The sequence below is a fragment of the Balaenoptera musculus genome, chromosome 15 (genome assembly GCF_009873245.2).
Source record: "Balaenoptera musculus isolate JJ_BM4_2016_0621 chromosome 15, mBalMus1.pri.v3, whole genome shotgun sequence".
Taxonomy (NCBI): Eukaryota; Metazoa; Chordata; class Mammalia; order Artiodactyla; family Balaenopteridae; genus Balaenoptera; species Balaenoptera musculus.
In genome coordinates this window covers 72,074,530-72,095,799 of record NC_045799.1, presented here as the reverse complement: position 1 = coordinate 72,095,799, position 21,270 = coordinate 72,074,530, and the positions used below count along the sequence as shown (strand labels likewise).

At 45.9% G+C, this 21,270-nt stretch overlaps 1 protein-coding gene across 2 annotated transcripts in view; it reads right to left on the bottom strand.

Annotated features, from left to right (window-relative positions):
• Positions 1 to 19,428, bottom strand: part of ITGAL (integrin subunit alpha L) — a 41,681-nt gene extending 22,253 nt beyond the window's left edge. For both annotated transcript variants that reach the window (XM_036827352.1, XM_036827353.1), the window contains exons 1-14: positions 19,304 to 19,428; positions 18,129 to 18,231; positions 17,428 to 17,522; positions 17,251 to 17,318; positions 14,464 to 14,581; positions 14,209 to 14,339; positions 12,861 to 13,006; positions 9,444 to 9,576; positions 9,134 to 9,284; positions 5,585 to 5,658; positions 5,372 to 5,504; positions 1,100 to 1,251; positions 627 to 764; positions 34 to 231 (exon numbers count right to left, since the gene is read on the bottom strand). In XM_036827352.1, the coding sequence (XP_036683247.1) occupies positions 34 to 231; positions 627 to 764; positions 1,100 to 1,251; positions 5,372 to 5,504; positions 5,585 to 5,658; positions 9,134 to 9,284; positions 9,444 to 9,576; positions 12,861 to 13,006; positions 14,209 to 14,339; positions 14,464 to 14,581; positions 17,251 to 17,318; positions 17,428 to 17,522; positions 18,129 to 18,231; positions 19,304 to 19,358 (1,695 nt within the window). In that variant the 5' untranslated portion in view covers positions 19,359 to 19,428. The remainder of the gene's footprint in view (positions 1 to 33; positions 232 to 626; positions 765 to 1,099; positions 1,252 to 5,371; positions 5,505 to 5,584; positions 5,659 to 9,133; positions 9,285 to 9,443; positions 9,577 to 12,860; positions 13,007 to 14,208; positions 14,340 to 14,463; positions 14,582 to 17,250; positions 17,319 to 17,427; positions 17,523 to 18,128; positions 18,232 to 19,303) is intronic.
• Between the last annotated feature and the right edge of the window lie 1,842 nt (positions 19,429 to 21,270).

Here is a 21,270-nt window from a genome sequence, read left to right as displayed (position 1 = left end):
CATGGGTTCTGATTGGCAGGCGGGGTACCTCACCTGACTGGGCCAGGGGCTCAGCCCCGCTTGCTGCCCATTGAAGATGTACACAGCCCCCTGCTCTTCCAGAGGGGCTCCCACGGCCACGTCCGTCAGCTCATCCCCATTGATGTCCGTCAGGGCAGCGATGACTGCTCCAAATCGCCCAAGGGGGTAGCCGGGATCCCCCTGCAGCTCTGAGACCATTTCGAACCCCAGCTGGGAAGGAGCAAGGCAACAGGTCCCACCTCAGTCACTCAGCACTAACCCCTGGACCACCAGGGAATTCCCCACCTTTGTAATCTGCGTGATTTTGTGCCTTTGGAAAGTTGCCCAGCCTTGTTGAGCTGCGACGTTCCCATTTGTAAAATAAAGCTCATAGTATCCCAGAAGGTGATTATGAGAATCAAACGAGGTATCCTATATATAAAAAGTTTGGCACTGGGCCTTGCACACATTTTACCCACCTCCGCATATTTGCTATTGTTTGTAGTTGTTCTAAAGGTCTGATTAACACAGGATCAGGCAGGGAAAGGCTTTCAGAATAACTGAGACCTGAGAAGGCATGGGAGTCTCCTTCTCCCACATTCTCCGCTCAGTGTCCTGGTCCCCACCTTTTTTCTCTGGTAGATAAACACCCGGCCTCCTCTCTGCTCGCCATAGAAGAGGGGGGCTCCAACCAGCAGCAGCTCTGTCTCCCCATCTTGGTCCATGTCAACGCCACACAGCTCGCCACCAAAATAAGAGCCAATCTGCAGGGAGAGGAAGACGTTTGAGGAAGAAACCTAGAGCAGGACACCTCCCTCCCCATCAAGTGCAGCCTATCCATCCTACTCTAAGCCCTCAAATGAAGGTCCAAGTCCTGGATCCCACTTAGAGCCCGTATGAATTCAGACAAGTTGGGATCTTAAGTTGGCAAGCGGGGATGACAAAGCTAACCTCAGAGGCTTTGCAGGGGAACAAATGTGACAGTGCTCGGCACAGGGCGTGCGCTCAGCAAGTGGATGCGTGTTCGGAAGACAGCAGGAAGCATAACTAGTGTCACTCCAGCCCCCTCTTGGGCGGACGCCCCTGCAATCACGCTCACCTGGATCCCATCTATTTTCTGGATTTGGCTCCAGGGTTCTCCGCCCTTTGGCTCTTGGAACAGCAACACCCGCCCCACGTGCTGGTATCGGGGGGCTCCAGCTGCCAGCAGCGACGGGGTCCGTCGGGAGGGCAGCCAGGTCACCGTGTAGCCTGAGGAGAGAGCGAGTGCGGGGCTTGGAGTTAGGAACACAACGGCTGCTGAACGAAGGTAAAACCCAGGGGGAAAGGCGGCAGAGACCCTGGGAAGCTGGGTTAGCAGCAAAGATGCACTGAGACGGCCAGAAGGCCTTCTCCCGAGAAGAGCAGCCACGTGCTCCGAGGAGTACAGATCCTGCCGTCAGGGTCCAAGGCTGCATGTCTCACACTGTGGACAACACGCATGCGCAGGACGAAGCAGCCGCGTACTGCAGGGTAAACATCTTCCTGAGGCTCAGTTCACCTAAGGGTTTATGAAGGAGACTACCTTCTTTTTAAAGAGTAAAATGAAATGGAATATATTAGTAAGAAGAAGGCAAAGTTTGCACGAAGATTAAAAATAAAGCAGCAGATGCCTCAAGACTGCCAGCCTGCCCTGTTTCAGACTTGGCAGCCCCTACATTGCATGACCCAACTTCTTAAAACCAATCTCTTTATAGATGATTGATAGATAGATAGATAGATAGGAAAAGAGAGAAAAAGAATTATGTATCTATATAGAGATACAGATACAGATATACATATAGATATATCCTATGGGCTTTGTTTCTCTGGAGAATCCTGACTGATAAAATAATATATACGTATGTATGTTATTCTTTACATATATATGTGTATATATATATAAAGAGAGATAAAGCAAATGTGGCAAATGTTAACAACTGATAAATCTAGGTGAAGGGTATATGGATATTCACTGTACTATTAACTTTTCTCAAAGTGTGAAAATTTTTGCAGAAAAATTTGGTAGAAAAGATTAAAGATGCGTTTCAATGAAAAAGTTTGGTAAGGTAGTACAACTCAATCAGCATGGAGACATAGCCTAATAAAAATACTGAAATTTAAACATAAAGAGTGGTGGACTTCCCTGGTGGCACAGTGGTTAAGAATCCGCCTGCCAATGTAGGGAACACGGGTTCGAGCCCTGGTCCAGGAAGATCCCACATGCTGCGGAGCAACTAAGCCCATGCACCACAACTACTGAGCCCGCGTGCCACAACTACTGAGCCCGTGCACCTAGAGCCCATGCTCTGTAACAAGGGAAGCCACCGCAATGAGAAGCCTGCACATCACAACGAAGAGTAGACCCCACTCGCCGCAACTAGGGAAAGCCCGTGCACAGCAACAAAGACCCAATGCAGCCAAAAATTAGTTAATTAATTAATTAAAAAAAAACATAAGGAGTGGTGATTGTACAGCACAGAGAATATAGCCAATATTTTATAATAACTATAAATGGAGCATAATCTATAAAACTTTTGAACCACTATCTTGTACACCTGAAACTAATATGTTATTGTAAATCAACTATACCTCAAGAAAAAAAAAAAGCAGGAGACTTGAAAACATTTCTGCTTCAAGATATCACTGAGGTTATCTACATACTTCACAACTGCTGTGGTTGAGGTTCCCTGCCTTCTGTTCCTACACTGATGAAATGCTGCAGGAAATTGGACCAGGGATTGGGGGGGAGCCAGGAGCCACCTCACAGGAATGCTCTGAAGATGACTCATTGACCCAATTTGACCTTCTTTGTTTATTTTTTTTTGAATTAATTTTTATTGGAGTACAGTTGATTTGCAATGTTAGGTTAGTTTCTACTGTATAGCAAAATGAATCAGTTATACATATACATATATCCACTTTTTTAGATTCTTTTCCCATCTAGGTCATTACAGAGTACTGAGTAGAGTTCCCTGTGTTATACAATAGGTTCTTATTAGTTATCTATTTTATGTATAGTAGTGTGTATATGTCAGTCCCAATCTCCCAATTTATCCCTCCTCCGCATGACCTTCTTTGCTCAGAGCAGTTGAAAGTGAATGAGAAAAACAGATGTCCGAGACTCTATAGCCCATGAGAGGAAGGGTGAAGAGGCTGAACCACTCTCCTGTTTCTTCATGTATATTCCTGAAGTACAAGGGTTAAGAACTTGCCCTTTGAAATCAGAGAGACAAGGTTTTAATCCGAGTATTACTTCTTCTTGGCTGTATAATCTTGAGTAAATTACTTCATGTGTCTGAGCTTCAGTCTTCTAGTCTAAAAAAAAAACTGGGACAATACCAACCTTATAGGGGGGTTTTGAGGATTAAATAAGACCGTGGATGTAAAGTGCTTAGCACCATGTTAGTGAGATCTAAACTAAGATCTGAAGGATAGTAGCATAGTAGGCAATCAAGATTATATTTACTTCTACATATACACAACACACACATACATCTGTGTGTGTGTATATAGTGGTATGGGTGCCTAACTAGAGATTCAACTTTGGGTTATTTCTTCTTATTCAGTGAGCAACTTTGCCAGCTATTTTGCAGTACAGTCATCTCTACGTATCCGCAGGGGATTGGTTCCAGGACCTGCCCCGATACCAAAATCCACCACAGACGCTCAAAGTCCCACAATTGGCCCGTGGTATCCCCGGCTTCCAAATCTGGGGATTCAACCAACCATGGATCATAAACGTGGAAACCACGGCTGCAGAGGGCCAACTGGATACTGAAGAACAGAAAACCACCTTGAAGGCAGTAGTGTAGGTGCTGCAGTGTAAGTGCAGTGGCTACTAAGCACAGACTTTGGGGCTGGACTACCTGGGTTCCACCTACTAGTCTGTGACGCTGGGGAAGTTATTTAAAGTCTCCTGGGCTCAGTTTCTTCATCTGTAAAATAGAGATGATAAAAATACCTACTTACAGGGTTGTTGGGAGGATAAAATGAGATAAAAATAAGTTAATATGTGCCATGCACTTAGAACAGTACCTGGCACATAATACTTGCTCAGTAAAGAAAAAGAAAAGGAAAACAAGGAAAAAAATCACTGAGGGCAGTCCCCCTTAGAAGGGTAAGGGTAGATGCATGATGAATAGCACCAATTTTCCCGAGGAAAGTATTTAATAAGATCTTGTGTTTTGAAAGTTTAATAATAATCTTTGTGTACTGAGCCCATCCCCAGCCAAGGGTCATGGGTGAGGCAGGGTGGAGGGTGGTGGTTCTAGATCTATGAGGAGGTAGAACCTGGAAGCACTCCTATCCCAGGGCTCTTGGAGTCAGTTCGTGCCTTGAGACAGGTGACTCTTTGAATGTGAACTAGAAGAGCTATAACCCCAAGCACAAGGGTGAGGCCGTTCTGCTCCTGAGACTGGCGTCGGCTTGGATGGACAGCATCCCCAGGACTGTGCAGGACAAGACACCACGAGGCAGAGAGAAGCAACAGCAGCTGTGTATTGACCAGCCTCGTTTCCTCTGAGCTTGGCATCTGAGAACCCTTGAGACTGAATCAACCCTGGAGTTCCTGGACAATTCAAGGGGAGAAAGCCTCACGGAGGAGGGGCTGGTCCTCCCACCGATGAGGCAGGTTGTTTTAAAATGGACTCGGGATTTAATTTATAGGTATAACTGAGTAACGACACAGAGAAGTCACTGCCATAGAAAAAAGTTTATCACTCACAGCTCCCCAAAGCAGGTGCCACAGCAGGCCATGCAGGGCCACATGGGAGAAGCACCAGGGTAGAAGGAGCAAGGGGAGAATGGCCCAGAGCCGTTATTGCAGTTTCGGTGGGAAGGAATGAGGGAGGCAAGACAAGTTTGAGCAAGCTTAGGACTGGACGGTTTGAATAATGTTGGCAGGCTCTGGGCTATAGAGGTGGTCTTCAGTTGTCTAGTACCTGGGCCTGGGGTGATTTATGTCAGGGTAGATACTGGCCTGGTGTGTGAAAGTTAGATAAAAGGGTGGTTGGGATGCAGTGTCTGGATTGGCCATTTGGCTTATGGAAGGCCTGCTCCCAGGCAAGTTGTTTCCTACCTGTAGGAATTAGCTGGCCCTGGGAGGAGAAGTCTCTCCAGGATTAGCAAGGCCACAAGATGTCAAAGCATCATAAGGTACAGAAAATAAAAACATGATTAATACACAGGTGAGGGGTTAGTAAGGGAAAAATGAAGACTATTATAACCATAGTTAAACTGAGTTTGTTCATGTTGTTGCTTAATTGCTTTCATTATTATTTTGAAAGTCAATCTGAGTGACTCCCTGGTTCCTCAAAGCTGAAAGAACCCAGCAGAAAAGAGAAGTACTCACCCAAATATCCTGTCCTCGCTTCTGGTGTCAATGGTTCATTCCCAACAAATGTATCACCCCGCAGGTCTGTCTTCAGATCGAGAAAGCCCCCAGCCCAGTCTTTGGCTCCAGCGGCCCCTACAATGCCATGGCCCTGCCCAGGGAGGGAGATGAGTGCGGTCAGCTGCGTTCCCACCACATCCCTCAGCCAGTAGCGTCAGGCTCGCCGCTCACCCTGCTGAGGTCCGCGCTGATCCCGCTGGAGGACAGCTCCATGTTGAAGGATGTCAGGTCCTGTTTGCTTGTGCCTGAGGGATGAGGTAGGGAGAATGGGCCGAGACCCAAGGAGCAGTGAAAACTGTGATGCTCAAGAAAGGACTGAGGAAAAAAACACAGCATCTACCCGTAGGCAAGGTAGAAAGAGCATGAACTTTTTTTTTTTTTTGGCAGCTCTGTGCAGCTTATGGGATTTTAGTTCCCTGACCAGGGATCGAACCCGGGGCCCTGGCAGTGAGAGTGCCAAGTCCTAACAACTGGACTGCCAGGGAATTCCCAAGAGCATGAACTTTAGCGTCAGACGGGGAAGCGACTTATGCCCTGAGCCTCCCGTGACTCTCCACGCGCCCCGGGTGTGGATATTCCATTCCCTGACTCAGCACGTCTAGGAGGCAGCTCTTGATTTCTGCTCCTACTCAGGCTTCCCCTCTTCAATGAATAGCACCCCACACCCACCTAGTGACTCACGCTGAAAGCCCCGGAAACAACATTGATTCTTCCCTTTTCCCTCCATTCTATCTCCAACACATGACCAAATCATGATAGTTCTACCTGCAAAACACATCTGCCCACTTCTGTGAATCGTCTGTATCACCGCCACACTGGCCCAAGCCATCCTCCTCTTGTACCTGACTAAGGCAGGAGCTTGCTAATTTGGTCTCTTTGACTTCATTCTTTTCTTTTTTTTTTAAATTAAATTTATTATTTTTTTGGCTGTGCTGCACAGCACATGGGTTATTAGTTCCCTGACCAGGGATCAAACCTGTGCCCGCTACAGTGGAAGTGCAGAGTCCTAACCACTGGACCGCCAGGGAAGCCCCTTTGACTTCATTCTTCCTCTTTCTATGCCTTTTTTCACAGAGCAAGTTGTGTATTCTTTTTAAAAAATGTACATCAGACCTCATCTTTCCCTTTCTTTTTTTTTTTTTTTTTTTTTTTCCCTTTCTTAAAACCCTTCCTAACTTCTCATTTGTCTGAAGACTAAAATCCAAACTCATGAGGAGCTGGGAGGCCCCTGCCTTCCTCTCCAAACTTCGGTCTCCCTTACTCCCCACACTGCTATTACACTGACCTTTTTTCCTGTTCCTCCAGCACACCGAGCCCTGCCCCATCCCCTGGCCTTTGCACTTGATCTTCTCTCTGACTATAATGCCCTTTGCCCACACTTCTCCCATGGCTGCCTGATTCTCATCTTTCATGCCTCAGCTCAAAAGTTATCTCAGTGAATTTTACCTCACTTTAAAAAAAACACCCCACGGGATTTCCCTGGTGGTCTAGTGGTTAGGATTCCGGGCTTTTACTGCCGGCTCAGGTTCAATCCCTGGTCAGGGAACTGAGATCCCGCAAGCTGCGTGGTGTGGCCAAAAAAAAATTGCATCTCAGAAAGGCCTTCCTTGAAAAGCTTATTTAAAGTGGCTTCTTCCAATTAAAGCTGTCTTATCACTTTACTCATTTTCTTTATAGCACTTACCACAATCTTGAATCATCCTGTTTGTTTACTGTCTTTCTTTATCCAACCTGAATATGAGTTCTATGTTGGCAATATCCCTGAGAGTCTGATTCACAGTGCCTACTCCATGGTTGTTGCCAGCATGAATAAATAAAATGAAAATAATACCACCAGCCTTGCAAGGATACTGAGAAGAACCGATTCAATGATATAGATAAAGTGCCTGTTACCTGTAAGCTTTCAAGAACCGTAGCAATTATTATGAAGATTTGTTCATTTACTGAAGAAACATTTAGAGTCACTAAATATTTGGTGCCAGGGATACAGGGGTGGGAAAGCAGGCACAATACTTGTCACTAAACCTCTCAGTTTAGTGTGGGAGACAGACATCTAATAGAGAGCTTTTTTTTTTTTTTTTTTTTTTTTTAAATTTTTTTTTTGACTGCGTCAGGTCTTAGCTGTGGCATGTGGGATCTTTTGTTGCTGTGCTCGGGCTTAGTTGCCCTGCGGCATGTGGGATCTTAGTTCCCTGACCAGGGATCGAAACCGCGTCCCCTGCATTGGAAGGCGGATTCTTAACCACTGGACCACCAGGGAAGTCCCCTAATAGAGAGTTCTTAATACAATGTATGTCACGGGCTGTGACAGGGAATGTACTGTGGTTAAAGCAGCACATGGGATCCCAGACTTGGGATCAGCGAGAACTTATCAGAGGGAATGACATCTAAACTACGATCTGAAGGACGAGTAAGGGCAGGGAAGGATAGAGGATAAGAGCTATGATTTATCAAGAGTCTACAAGGTACCAAGCACTTTGCTAAGCAGTCATTAGGGCTTGAATTGTGTTCCCTGAAGAAAAGATGTCTAAGTCCTAACCCCTAGTACCTCAGAATGTGACCTTATTTGGAAATAGGGTCTTTTCAGAGGTAATCAAGTTAAAATGAGGTCATTAGGGTGGGCCCTGATCCAATCTGACTGGTGTCCTTATTAAAAGGGGCAATTTGGACACAGAGGGACAGACACAGAGACAAGACGATGGGTAAACACACAGGGAGAAGACAGCCAGGCGACCAGAGTGATGCAGCTACAAGTCAAGGAACACCAAAGACTGTTAGCAAACACCAGAAGTTAGAAGAGGCAGGGAAGGATTCTCTCCGAAACCATCACAAGGAGCATGGCCCTGTCAAACCTTTGATTTCTGACTTCTAGCCTCCAGAACTGCAAGACAACACATTTCTCTTGCTATTTTTTTTTTTTTTCATTTCTCTTGCTTTAAGCCACCTAGTTTTTGGTACTTTGTTACAACAGCCCTAGTTAATGAATACAGCAGTTAAACCTTACAACCCTCTGAGACTGGTATCACTATCCCCCTTTAACAGAGAACAATGAGGCTCGGAGAGGGAAAGTGACCTGGCTGAGGTCACACAGCACAGGCAGAGTGAATTCTTGAGCAGGTTTGCCTGGTCCCATTAAATATAATACATGGCTTCTTCAAGTGAACTGAACACCAAGGCTGTGTCCTAGTGAATGGGCTTCCTGGGGGAATCAGGTACCTTTCAGCAGACTAAGCTACCTGGGGAAATACTCTCCCATAGGCAGTCTTCCATCTGGCGACTACAATCAAACCTTCTCTTATTCTGGGCCAAAGAAGAGGGCCTGTGGGCTCCTTGCACTTGGCCCCTGCCTGCTTGCCCGTCTTAAATAATTTGAGGCCCAGGACAAGTGACAATGAGGGAGCTGAGTGAGGAGAGGAAGGGATTATAGTCATTCTACAGGGCTCAGCTGATGCCTACAAGATATAGGTCAGCTTGGGGACCCATCCTGGACCAGGCTGAGCTTCAAGAGGAAGACAGACTTTCAGAGGGAAATAGAGGTTGCTCCTAAACCACCCTCCCCTAAGTTCCTACCTGAGGTCTTTTAACCAGAGAGCTCTTAACACAGTGGCAGATGCTCTGTAAGCTCCCGTGATTATTATTCCGCGTGTCCTTAATCTAATGTCCCAGGTGAGGTTCTGTATACATCCCCATGAACCCTCTCTTCCAGGGTCTGCCGCTCACCTTCAATGACATAGATCTTTTTTTGCAGCTCGGTGAATAGATCTTTCAGCTTCTCAAATGTGTCCAGAATCTTTACAAACTCCTCCGCAGGTTTTGAGGCAAATTCATGGAGTGTCTCCTGACTTTCCTTGGTCTTAAAATACTTTCCAATCTGGAAGAAATGAAGAGTGAAGAGCTAGCATCCCCAGAATGGAAGACCAATTTTCTGTTATTTTCACAAGACCCTGGCCCCAGGGAGAAAGGGAGAGGGGTTCAGGAATAGGAGAGGGAAGATGGGTCATAAGAAGAAGCAGGGACCTGGAGCCCGTACCCCAATGATGTAGCGGATGATGTCTTTGGCCACGTCAATGTTGGCTTTGTCAGTGGCTTCCCCGTCAGTGATGATGATAAGCACTTTGGTGGCATCTGGCCGGGCCCCCAGCTCTTGCTGGAACACCTTGGTCCTGTGTCCAGGAAGTGGGGGGGGGATGTGAGAGACTCCCCGCAAATCACCTGAGGTCTCCCCCTCACCCTGCTCATTAAGTCACTGTCCTGCTGATTATGCCAAATCCCTTCTCACAATTCGCAGACAGCTATTCCCGGCCTTCAAAGCTCTCTTCTGAACCTCCTTCCTCACCCTGGTTGCCATATCCCTCCTTCTGGACCAGTGGTCTTCAACCGAATTCTGGGCAGCCACGAGGTTGTCCCAGAGTCTGTGGGCAGTGAGGGGAAACTCTGGGCTTTCTACTCTTCATTTCAACCACGTGGCAACTACCCTTTAATCAGTTAGATATGCTGGTGATCTAGGTGAGATTCCAGTGGAAGGATGGGCTCCACGGCAGAAGGAAATTGGAAAGGCCACTCTTCTAGAGAAAGCTCATATAACACCCCCTTCTGTCTCCCCTACCATTGCCAGGCTACCTGTACATCTCTGCTGCAGCAAATCTCCTAGGCAATCAAAGAGACTTGTTTCTGTGTCAGTTTTTCCCCAAACCAGATTTGCTGCTGTATCTCTGGCTCCTGACTCAGAGTAGGTGCTCAGTGCATGCGACAGAAGAGAAAGAAGGAAGGACTGAATTCTGGACAGGCCGAGGCTCCAAATTCCTGCCCTGCCCACAGCCTCCTTCTGAAGCAAGACAGGCTGCCCACAGCTTCCACTGGGACAGCCGCTCTATTTGAACCATCCTCCCCTCCTCACCCCACAGCTAACCAAAGATGGACAATTAATCCAAGAGCAGCCAGTCCGCAACCCCTGACTTATGGCATGACCTGTACTGGGAACAGAAGCTGAAACTCACCTGGAGAGGCCACAGTGGGAGGTGAAGAGATACAGAGAGGAGGGCGGGAGAGCTACTTGGAAGCTGCCAAAGACAGAGGAAACTGATGGGCGGGGTCAAAACCACATCTTGTTCTATCTCGGATGCAAATGTTTCCCCAACTTCCATCCACCTGGACATGGCCTATCATGGATCCTGTTCATGGATTTCCACCCTGGTTTAAACCACCATCATCTCTCGTCTGGATTTTTCAATAGTCTGCGAATTGGCATCCTGTTTCCACCCTTGTCCCTTCCACAGTCTAATATCAACCCTGCAGCCAGGGGGATCCTTTTAAAAACATGAATCAGATTATCACTCCTCTGATCAAAACCACCAATGATTCTCATCTCACTCAGAGGAAAAGCCAAAGTCCTCACTAGGGCCTCATCCAGACTTCGATGATCTCTCTGACTTCACCTCCTACTACTTGAACTCATCACTTACTTCTTTCCAGCCACACTGGTGTCCTGGTTTTTCTGTGAACATTCCAAGCATGGGATCAGGGCCTTTGCTGTTCCCTCTGCCTGGAATGGTCTTCCTTCAGGTATCCACATGGCCTGCTTCCTCACCTCCAACAAGTCTTTGCTCAGATGTAACCTTCCCTGATCTTCCTATTGAACATTGTTTTATTTTTCTTTGTAAAACTTACATCTTCTACTATATGATCTAATTTACTTATTTATCCTATTTATTACATTTCTCTCCCCTACCAGAATGTTAAGCTCCAGGAGGGCAGAGACTTTTCTTTGTTTCGTTCACTGTTAATTCCTAGCACCTAGAAAATGGCAAACAAAAACCTGCAGACCAGAGCCAGCCCACAGCTTGTTTTTGTATGGTCTCTGGGCTAAAAATGGTTTTTATATTTTTGTTTTTAAAGAGTTACAAAAACAAAGAAGAATATGCAACAGATAACTGTTATGTGGCCACAAAAGTCTAAAATAGTACTATCTGGCCCTTTATAGAAAAAAATCTGCCAAGTTCTGACCTGGAACACTACCTGGCACACAGCCAGATGGTCAAGAATTATTTATGAAATACATTTCCATGACCACTTCTTTTTGTTCCCACAGCTGACACCTTTTGGGGTATCTTCCCATCCTGTGGGGACCCAGTTCTCTAAGAACTGTCCCCTTCCCAATGGAGGTGGGACCCCTGAATCCATGTGACTCTACACCATGAAGCAGAACAAGGCCTTAGCTGGGTTGACCCATGGACACACAATCTAGGCTCAGCCAATCAGATTTCCTCCCCTGGAAGCTAGAATTCAGGTTGTTCACCTGAACTGAGGAACTGAGGCTGCCATTTTTTCAATGGACATTGTTTGATCATGTACCCACCAGAGCCATCTACAGACAGAAGAACGAAGTAGACATGACAAGTCAAGTAAGCCCCAGAAGAAAAGAGCTGGAAACACATGCAGAGTCTTGAGATACATCACATGCATGTTTAACTTATGCAAATCCAACTATACATGCTTGGCAAAGAAATATAAATGAAAAATATAAGTGTAATAGTATGGGAGATCCTTTCTGCTATTTCACTCAATCTGAGCGTATGCCCCGGGGGAGCATGAGATAAGAGATGTAATTCTCTTATTCCCCAAAGTGATCTCGGTTTCCATGGCCATTCTAATGTTTAAATACAGGTATTTAAAAAATACACAATATGGCCCTTTAACACAGTCCAACTACATTCATCTAGGCCTCAATTTAAACACAGTAATCTGATCCAACTCTGGGTAAGTAGGTTTAGAAAATCAGGATATGCTAATTTCCAATATGGGACTTGGATATATTGACTCTGATGAACAATTCAAAGAATAATTCAAAAATAATTTGACTCTTTGAGATTTGTATTCATACACTGACTTCAAAAGCTGATCCCCAACTAAGATGTGACTCTACCGTGGCTGCCATCATTCACAATCTCTTTTCAAGTTCTGGTTCTAATCCCTCATGAGGCCTGGAAATATTCTCTGTCCCAAAGGTTCATGAGCTATCCCTGCATCCTCTCATGAATTCCCCTTTGGGATTTAGTTGGTGTAGAGTCCTGTTATAATCAAAAGAACCCTGGAGTTCCCTAGCGGTCCAGTTGTTAGGAGTCTGTGCTTTCACTGCCCAGGGCCCGGCTTCAATACCTGGTCGGGGAACTAAGATCCCACAAGCCACGTGGCGTGGCCAAAAATAAATAAATAAATAAAAATTTTAAAAAATCAAAAGAACCTGGACTATAACACAATATTTTAAATCAACTATATACTTCAATAATAATAATAATAAAGAACCTGGAATATAATTGCTCCACTAGAATGCTTACAATAACCTGCCCCTTGCTGAACCCACCTGTTGAGTTCCTACACCTTGCAACTTGAAGAAGCTAGTACACACAGAACAACCGACGGATGGGCTCTCTCACAAAAGGGAACTCACGCAACATAGTTGATGGCACCAAAGGTGTTGGTCAACAGGTGCATGTGTTTGACTTTGGCAAGCAGAATATCAGGGTCCTTCCATTTAACATAATCCAAGAAAGTAAATTCTGTTTTGTAGTCTGAGGAAAACTGAACAGCCGCAAACTAGAAAAAGGAAGGAAGACATAAAATGTCGTTACATAGTCCTTCCCACTTGTTTGCGCCAATCTCTACTTTTTTTTTTAATAAGTTTGTTTTATTTTATAAATTTATTTATTTATTTTTGGCTGTGTTGGGTCTTCATTGCTGCGCTCAGGCTTTCTCTACTTGTGGCAAGTGGGGGCTACTCTTCGCTGTGGTGCGCGGGCTTCTCATTGTGGTGGCTTCTCCTGTTGCAAAGCAAGGGCTCTAGGCGCGCAGGCTTCAGTAGTTGTGGCATGCGGGCTCAGTAGTTGTGGCTCATGGGCTCTAGAGCGCAGACTCAGTAGTTGTGGTGCACGGGCTTAGTTGCTCCGTGACATGTGAGATCTTCCCGGACCAGGGCTTGAACCCGTGGCCCCTGCATTGGCAGGCGGATTCTTAACCACTGCACCACCAGGGAAGTCTCACCCATCTCTACTTCTTATCCAGGACCTGGGCAACCCAACTCCACATTCCTGCCTTGAATCATTCTTTTGTTTTGTTTTGTTTTGTTTTGTTTTGTTTTTTTGGCCACACCTCTCAGCATGCAGGATCTTGGTTCCCCAAGGATGGAACCCATGCCCCCTGCAGTGGAAGCATGGATTCACCAGGGAAGTCCCTCGAATCATTCTTTTGAAAATGAGGCTGTATATAAACAAACACAGAAATAAATCAACCTGGAGCCCCTTATGGAGCGCTGTCTGCTGGGCTCCGGTTCTCTGGGTTCTGCCTACCTCATCAGTAGAGATGGCTCCCAGCAACCATATTTCTGCTGAGTGACCCTGCTAAACAGGATACAGTTGGCTGGGACTGAGGTGAGGCCAGTCAGAATCTCTTCTCTGAGAAACTGGAATTTGCAGAGGGAGGGGTTGCTTGAGAGGAAGATTGGGAAAAAAAAAAAACCTCCTCCTGAAACTTTAACATGTGAACTTGGGAGCTTTCCACAGGCCTATGTGATCTAAAGAAGCTGAGAGCCAGTCTACAGAGAGAAAGAGAAAGAGAGAAGGAAGCAAGAGCTAAAAAGAAACAGAAATGAGAATTAGGTAGAATCCTGGAAGCAGACGTCCAGTAATAGCCATGCCCTTAGGTTCTAGAGACACCCTGTACTAAATTTTCCCTTTATGCCCTTAGCTAGCTCAGGTAGGCATCTATTGCCTACAACCAGGAATCCTAACTAATATATTTACCTGGTAGGAAGAGTTGCTGAGTTTCTTCATCACATCCTTCATGAAGTCCAGAATTTTCTGAAATTCATCTTGCTGCAAGCTCCTTGAGCCATCAAACAGAAATACCAAGTCTACGTTGCCCTTTATACATTCTACAGAGGCCAGACACAGAGGGACTTGGTAAAGGGTCTCTGAGGGTTGGCCTGCCCATGCCAGTTCCCATGTATGGGCAACCACTTGGAGGTATTTTTACCCACTGGATCCCCCGTTCCTTACCCTGATAACCGGGGTGCCCTTGCAGCACCGGACCCCTCAGATTCTGGCGGAAGAGGTAACACAGGCCACTTAGATAGATGTTCTGGTCACATGTCCGAGACAGTCCAGAGTCACAGGCCTGAAGGAATCAAAGATTTTTAAAAAGGTTGGGGCTTCCTCTTGCTGTGTGTCTTTTGGGCATCATCAACCAAGAACAAGAACCTTCAGGGTCATCATCCCCCGACCTCATTCCCATCATCCAACTGGTTACCAAGGCAAGGTAATTCGGCCTCCAGGTATCTTGTATCAGTCTCCCCATCCCCACTACCAATGTTATATGCCAACGGATGCTCGCTGCCTATAGGACGAAGTCTAAACTCCTTAGTTTGGCATTCATATAGTTTACAGTGGGCACTATCCTACATTTCCAAACCCATCCTCTTCTACTTCCAATTACACATTCTGTGTTTAAGCCAAATCAAATGACTCCCTATTCCCAGAATATACAATGATGTTTCTTTCATTTATGACTACCTTTCCTGCCAGACTGTAATTTCTTGAAAGTCAGGGCTCATGTCATGGTCATCTTTGCATCTCACTCCCCTTCCCCCATCAGAACCCAGCACAATGCCTGGCATGTAAGAGTAGCTAAGTAATCAAGCTCCAATTAAATACTGGATAAATATTTCACTCGTTTAGCTTTCTATTTCTCATATACCTGTGTCAGAAGGATGCTGTTGGGATGAACTGTAAAGAGTAATGGACTTGTAATCAAATAGGAATTATATTCAAATTCTGGCTCTACCTCTTTAAAACCATGTGATCTTGACCAGGTCTTTTAACCCCTTTGGTCCTGTTTCCTCATGTGTAAAATCTGTATACTGATCCCTATCTCACCTGAGTGTCTTGAGGATTAAAAGAGATAAGGCAGGGCTTCCCTGGTGGCGCAGTGGTTGAGAATCTGCCTGCCAATGCAGGGGACGCGGGTTCGAGCCCTGGTCTGGGAAGATCCCACATGCCGTGGAGCAACTCGGCCCGTGAGCCACAATTGCTGAGCCTGCGCGTCTGGAGCCTGTGCTCGGCAACGAGAGGCCGTGATGGTGAGAGGCCCGCGCACCGCGATGAAGAGTGGCCCCCGCTTGCCACAACTAGAGAAGGCCCTCGCACAGAAACGAAGACCCAACACATACATACATACATACATACATACATACATAAAAAGAATGTAAGCAGACAAGAATAGCATTAAAAAAAAAAAAAAATTAAAAGAGATAAGGCAGTGTTTCCCAAACTTTAGGCGTTTGTGTACCAGTTCACAATTTCTGTCATATGGGCATATCATCCACACTATTATTTACTTAATATTTTATTTAACTAAAATTTACCTTTTTTAAAAAAAAATTATTTATTTATTTATGGCTGTGTTGGGTCTTCGTTTCTGTGCAAGGGCTTTCTCTAGTTGCGGCAAGTGGGGGCCACTCTTCATCGCAGTGCGCGGGCCTCTCATTATCGTGGCCTCTCTTGTTGCGGAGCACAGGCTCCAGACGCGCAGGCTCAGTAATTGTGGCTCACGGGCCTAGCTGCTCCGCGACATGTGGGATCTTCCCAGACCAGGGCTCGAACCCGTGTCCCCTGCATTGGCAGGCAGATTCTCAACCACTGCACCACCAGGGAAGCCCAAAATTTACTTTTTTAAAAAAATTGAAGTATGGTTGATTTACAATGTTGTGTTAGTTTTTGGAGTACAGCAAAGTGATTCAGATATATATATATACACATTCTTTTTCATATTTTCTTTTCCATTATGGTTTACGACAGGATATTAAATATAGTTCCCTGTGCTATACTATAGGACCTTATTGGGGGAGGGAGGATGGAGGAGGGAAGGATTGGGAGTTTGGGATTAGCAGATGCAAACTATTATATATAGGGTGTATAAACAACAAGGTCCTACTGTACGGCACAGGAAACTATATTCAATATCCTGTGATAAATCATCATGGAAAAGAATGTGAAAAAGAACATATGTATAACTGAGTCACTATGCTGTATAGCAGAAATTGACACAACGTTGTAAATCAATTATACTTCAATAAAATTAAAAACAAAAACAAAAAACAAAAGAAAAACCCAAGAGGAACTTGTTGTTTAAAATTTACTTTTTTAAACTTTAGCCTCATCCTGTGCAATGCGAGCCAAGAAATCATGAATTTAATGTACCTGTTGAATATTTTTTCTAATAAGCCATTAAATAAATATATGACTATTAAAACATTAAAAGTTGTGTACCACCACAAATCATCTTGTATATTAACAGTCACAGATATTGTACATTTGGAAAAAACACTGAGATAACTAAGGTCTCAAAAATAGCTGACTGATAGATGGTCCTCAATAAACACTGACTGAATCTGAATCTTTCTGATGCCTATAATCTTCTATAGCACGGGTCCCCACCCCCTCGGTCCGCGGACCGCTACCCTTCTGGGGCCTGTTAGGAACTGGGCCTCACAGGCGGAGGCGAGCGGCGGCAAGCAAGCAAGCAAACCTTCATCTGCCTCTCCCCATGGCTTCCCTTCACCGCCTGAACCATCCTCCCATAGCTCGCAATACCGCCTGTACCATCCCCCATCCCCCCGCCAGCCCGGTCAGTGGAAAAATTGTCTTCCACGAAACCAGTCACTGGTGCCAAAAAGGTTGGGGACCGCTGTTCTATAGGATCTTTAATCCATTTTTTTCTTTCCTTTGTCTCCCTTTCCTAGCATCAAGCTTCACAGGCGCTGATATCACACTGTACAGAACTCTTACCAAAAGGCTGTCACTTGTGGGGTCTGTCGCCAAGGTCATTCCCAAGTACTTGGAGGTATAGTTGGAACCTGCAGGCACCAGAAGATTGGTCTGGAGGAACTTAGGCAATCCAGGTGTGATGGGGCCAGCCTCGATTTCTTGGTACCGTTCCTCCCAGCTCCCAAATCAGTTACTCACTACTCAGTCTGACTGGCAGGCAGTGTCCGGTGCCCAGCTGGCACTGATAGAGGTTTCCCATGTTGTTCCCCTCACCTGGAGCTCCCACGACAACCCTGATGAGAAATCGCATCTGTGAGATGGAGTTGCCCAGGCCTTTAACCACCCACTCCTACCTATTAAGGGGGTTCAGACCCCCCACAAGATACCTCAAAGCAATTCAGCCACTCCTCTTCTGGGAGACTCCTCAGCCCCCATCTCGTCCCTATTGAATCCCAGATAAATAATCCAATATGACAGAATTCTAGAAAGTTAAGGATCTTTTCCATTTACAGTCCAGAAAAACAGAGGCCCAGAGAATGATCTGCTAGAATGTCACATTATGAGTTCATTCAATCAGCCAAAAATTCAGAAGTCATTTATGGCCTACCTGCTATGTGCTAGGCTGTGGTATGTACTAGGGAGGGGTGGGGATTAGAGAGAAAAACCAAATCTCTGCCATCAAGGAGCTCACTGTCTAGTCTGGGAACGAGTCTGGAATCTAGGAAGTGTGGCAAAGTGTTTTAGGGGTTGTGATACATATCCCCTTCTATTAGGCACTTATAAGGTGCTTTAATGATGGATGGTCCTCATCCTACTATCTGTTGCTTGGGTCCCACCACGGACTCCTCGAAACAGGAGGGTCCTGGCCAGGGCAGGGAGGACCTGCGGCGACAGCTCACCCGTTTCCAACCTGCAAGACGCGGTACCCAAAATGCCTCCCGGCGTGTGGAATGGAGAAGTTTTGCACGTGTCGCACATCCAGGTTGTAGCTCCAGGCTGGGGCTGAGGGATACCAGGACCAGGTCAGCCACTTCCGGCCAGGGACCCCCCCCCCCACGACCACCCCGGAACGGCGGTCGTTGATTGGCCTCAACCCACGTGCCCCCAGTGGGCGGCCTCACCCCCAAAGACCTCGCTTCCTTCTCCCCAGGCCGCCCACACCCGGGGCAGGGCTGGCAGCCCATCTCCTGGACTCCAGGAAATGTGGAAGCAATTCCCTACTACCGAGAGCTCTGGCAGCGCCATGGCCTGGGGAGGACACACAACTTCCCGATTGGCCCATCAGCAAAGAAGGAAGGATGAGAAGGCGGAGGCCCCTAAGAGAGGTCAGAAGGCCCCCCCCAACCCCCGAGGCGGTGGGGATGCCCCAAGGCAGGGTGCATCTCCCCACACACACCCACTTCTCCCTTGGGCTTGGGGCCCCATCGCCCTGAAAACTCAGATAATTAGCCTCAGGCTCCCTCCCCGTGAAAGTTCAAGATCCCCTGATCCTGTGAAGCTGCCTCCTCACTCATGTAATGCTCCCTCCCTCCCCACCCCACCGTGGACCAGTCTCTGCCATAACCATTAGATCTCAAATTCCCCCATCACATACCCCACCTAAGCCCCAAACTGTCCTTTTTGGCCTTGCTTTCCTTCCAGGCCTCAGGCTCATTTCACAGCACCTTAAGATGTCAGAGATGCTGGCCCTGCCATTTGTTCAGATGAAGAGACTGAGGCCCAGAAAGGGGGAAGGGACTTGCCTAAGATGGCAAAGAGAGGTAGAACCATGGGTAGGACCAGACCCTAGACCAGCTGTCCATACCCATTAACCATCCCCCTTTTTTAAGGGCACACTGCCCCGTCTCTCACTGCTGCCACCTTTGTCTCCCTTTTCTGTCTTTTCCTTCAGACCTTGCCTATACTTTGACTTTCTTTCTTTTCCCCCTTCTCCCTCCAGGATTCCTGGGCCCCACGTTACCTATGGCCAATCCCACACTTAAAACAGCTGCTCATTTACTCTGGTTCCACAAAGCCTTGCAGTTTCCCTGGGCACAGACACATGTCCCCTCCCCTCCCCACCCCTCTTGCCTACCGAAGAGAAAAGGCCCAGACAGCAGCAGCCTTATCACCATGATGCAGGAATTCATCTTTCAAGGGGCTGGAGGGACCCGACCCAGGTGCAGTCTCAGAGGGCTCTTGGGATTTACTGGCAACCTAGACAGGGTGAAAGAGGGAAATGATAATGCCCCGGGGCCTCTTGCAGTGGAACTTTCTCACAGAGGCGCCAAGCTGGTGACACTGCACTGGGGGAGAGAGGGTTGTGCCTGGAGGGGTTGTGAAACCGCATGGGTTCAGAGAGGAAGTGTAAGCAGGTTAAAGACACTTCCTGTGCCTGCTTGCATTTTCTTATCATCCAGGGGCAGGCAGCACAGTAGTGCTGCCCGAGAGCTGCTGTGTCTCAGTCCTTCACCAGCACACAAATTTAAGATTCGTTAAAGCTCAGTGGAGGATTGGTCAGATGAACTGTGGTACAACCGTAATGGAATGCTATGTAGCCACAAAAAAGAAGGAGGATTGAAAAAAAATAAGATCGGCGGGGGGGGATGAATGATATAGCTTTCTCTTGATGTTGAAAGATGCCCATGAAATACTCACCATCGAAGAAAAAAACAAGTTACAGAACAGTATATTTAATAATTCGTTTTGAGTCTAAAACACAAACAAAAAATAATAATTTCCACAGAATGGGAGATATATGATTTGCAAGTCATCTGATACAGGACTTGTATCCAGAATATATAAAGAACTCTTGTGGGACTTCCCTGGTGGTCCAGTGGTTAAGACTTTGCGCATCCCCTATAGGGGTCGCGGGTTCCATCCCTGGTCAGGGAACTAAGATCCCACATGCCGTGCAGCATGGTCAAAAAAGGAAAAAAACAACAATGACAAAACAAAACAGAATATATAAAGAACTCCTGTAACTCAATGGTAAAAAGACAACCCAGTTTTCAAGTGAGCAAAGAATTTGAATAGACATTTCTCCAAAGACAGTATATAAAATGGCCACTCAGTACACGAAAATGTTCAACATTATTAGTCATTAGAGAAATACAAATCAAAACCAAAAGATACCACTTCACACCCACGAGGATGGCTAGAATAAAAAAGGAAGAAAGAAACTAAGTGTTCGTGAGAATATGGAGAAATGGGAACTCTTGTACTGTGCCAGTGGGAATTCAAGCTGGTGTAGCTACTGTGGAAAACAGTTTGACAGTTCCTCAAAAAAGTTAAACATAGTTTCCATGTGACCTAGCGATTCCTAGGTCTAGACCCAAAAGAATTGAAAATATGTTCACAAAAAACTTATACACGAGTGCTCATAACAGAATTATTCATATTAGCCAACAACTGGAAACAATGCAAATGTCTACCAACTGATGAATGGATAAACAAAATGTGGTCTATTCATACAGTGGAATATTATTCAGTCATTAAAAAAAGAATGAAGTATTGGTACATTCTACAATGTTTGTCCATGTAGAATGTTTGTACATTCTACAAACATTCTACAATGTTTGTCCATGGACAAACCTTGAAAACCATGCTAAGTGAAACAAGTCAGGCACAAAAGGTCAGATATTGTATGATTGCATTTACATGAAATGTCCAGAATAGGCAAATCTATAGAGACAGAAAATAAATGAGTGGTTGTCAGGACGGGGGGAGTGGAGAATGTGGAGTGACTGCTCTTGGGTATAGAGACTCTTTTTGGAGTGATGAAATGTTCTGGAATTAGATAGTGGTGATGGTTGCACAACTTTCTGAATATATTTTAAAAAAACACTAAATGGTATGTGATTTATATCTGGAAAAAAAAGAAAGAAAAATGGAAGTTGAAATTATGGGTGTGTTTGTAAAAAAAAAAAATCTGAAAGGACACACAACCAAACTCCAAACAGTGATTACCTCTGCAGAATACGGATTACACATTTCTGCATTATCTGGAAGAGGGCGTATAACTTGGGTAATTAAAAAAAATAAAAATATTAAAAACACAAC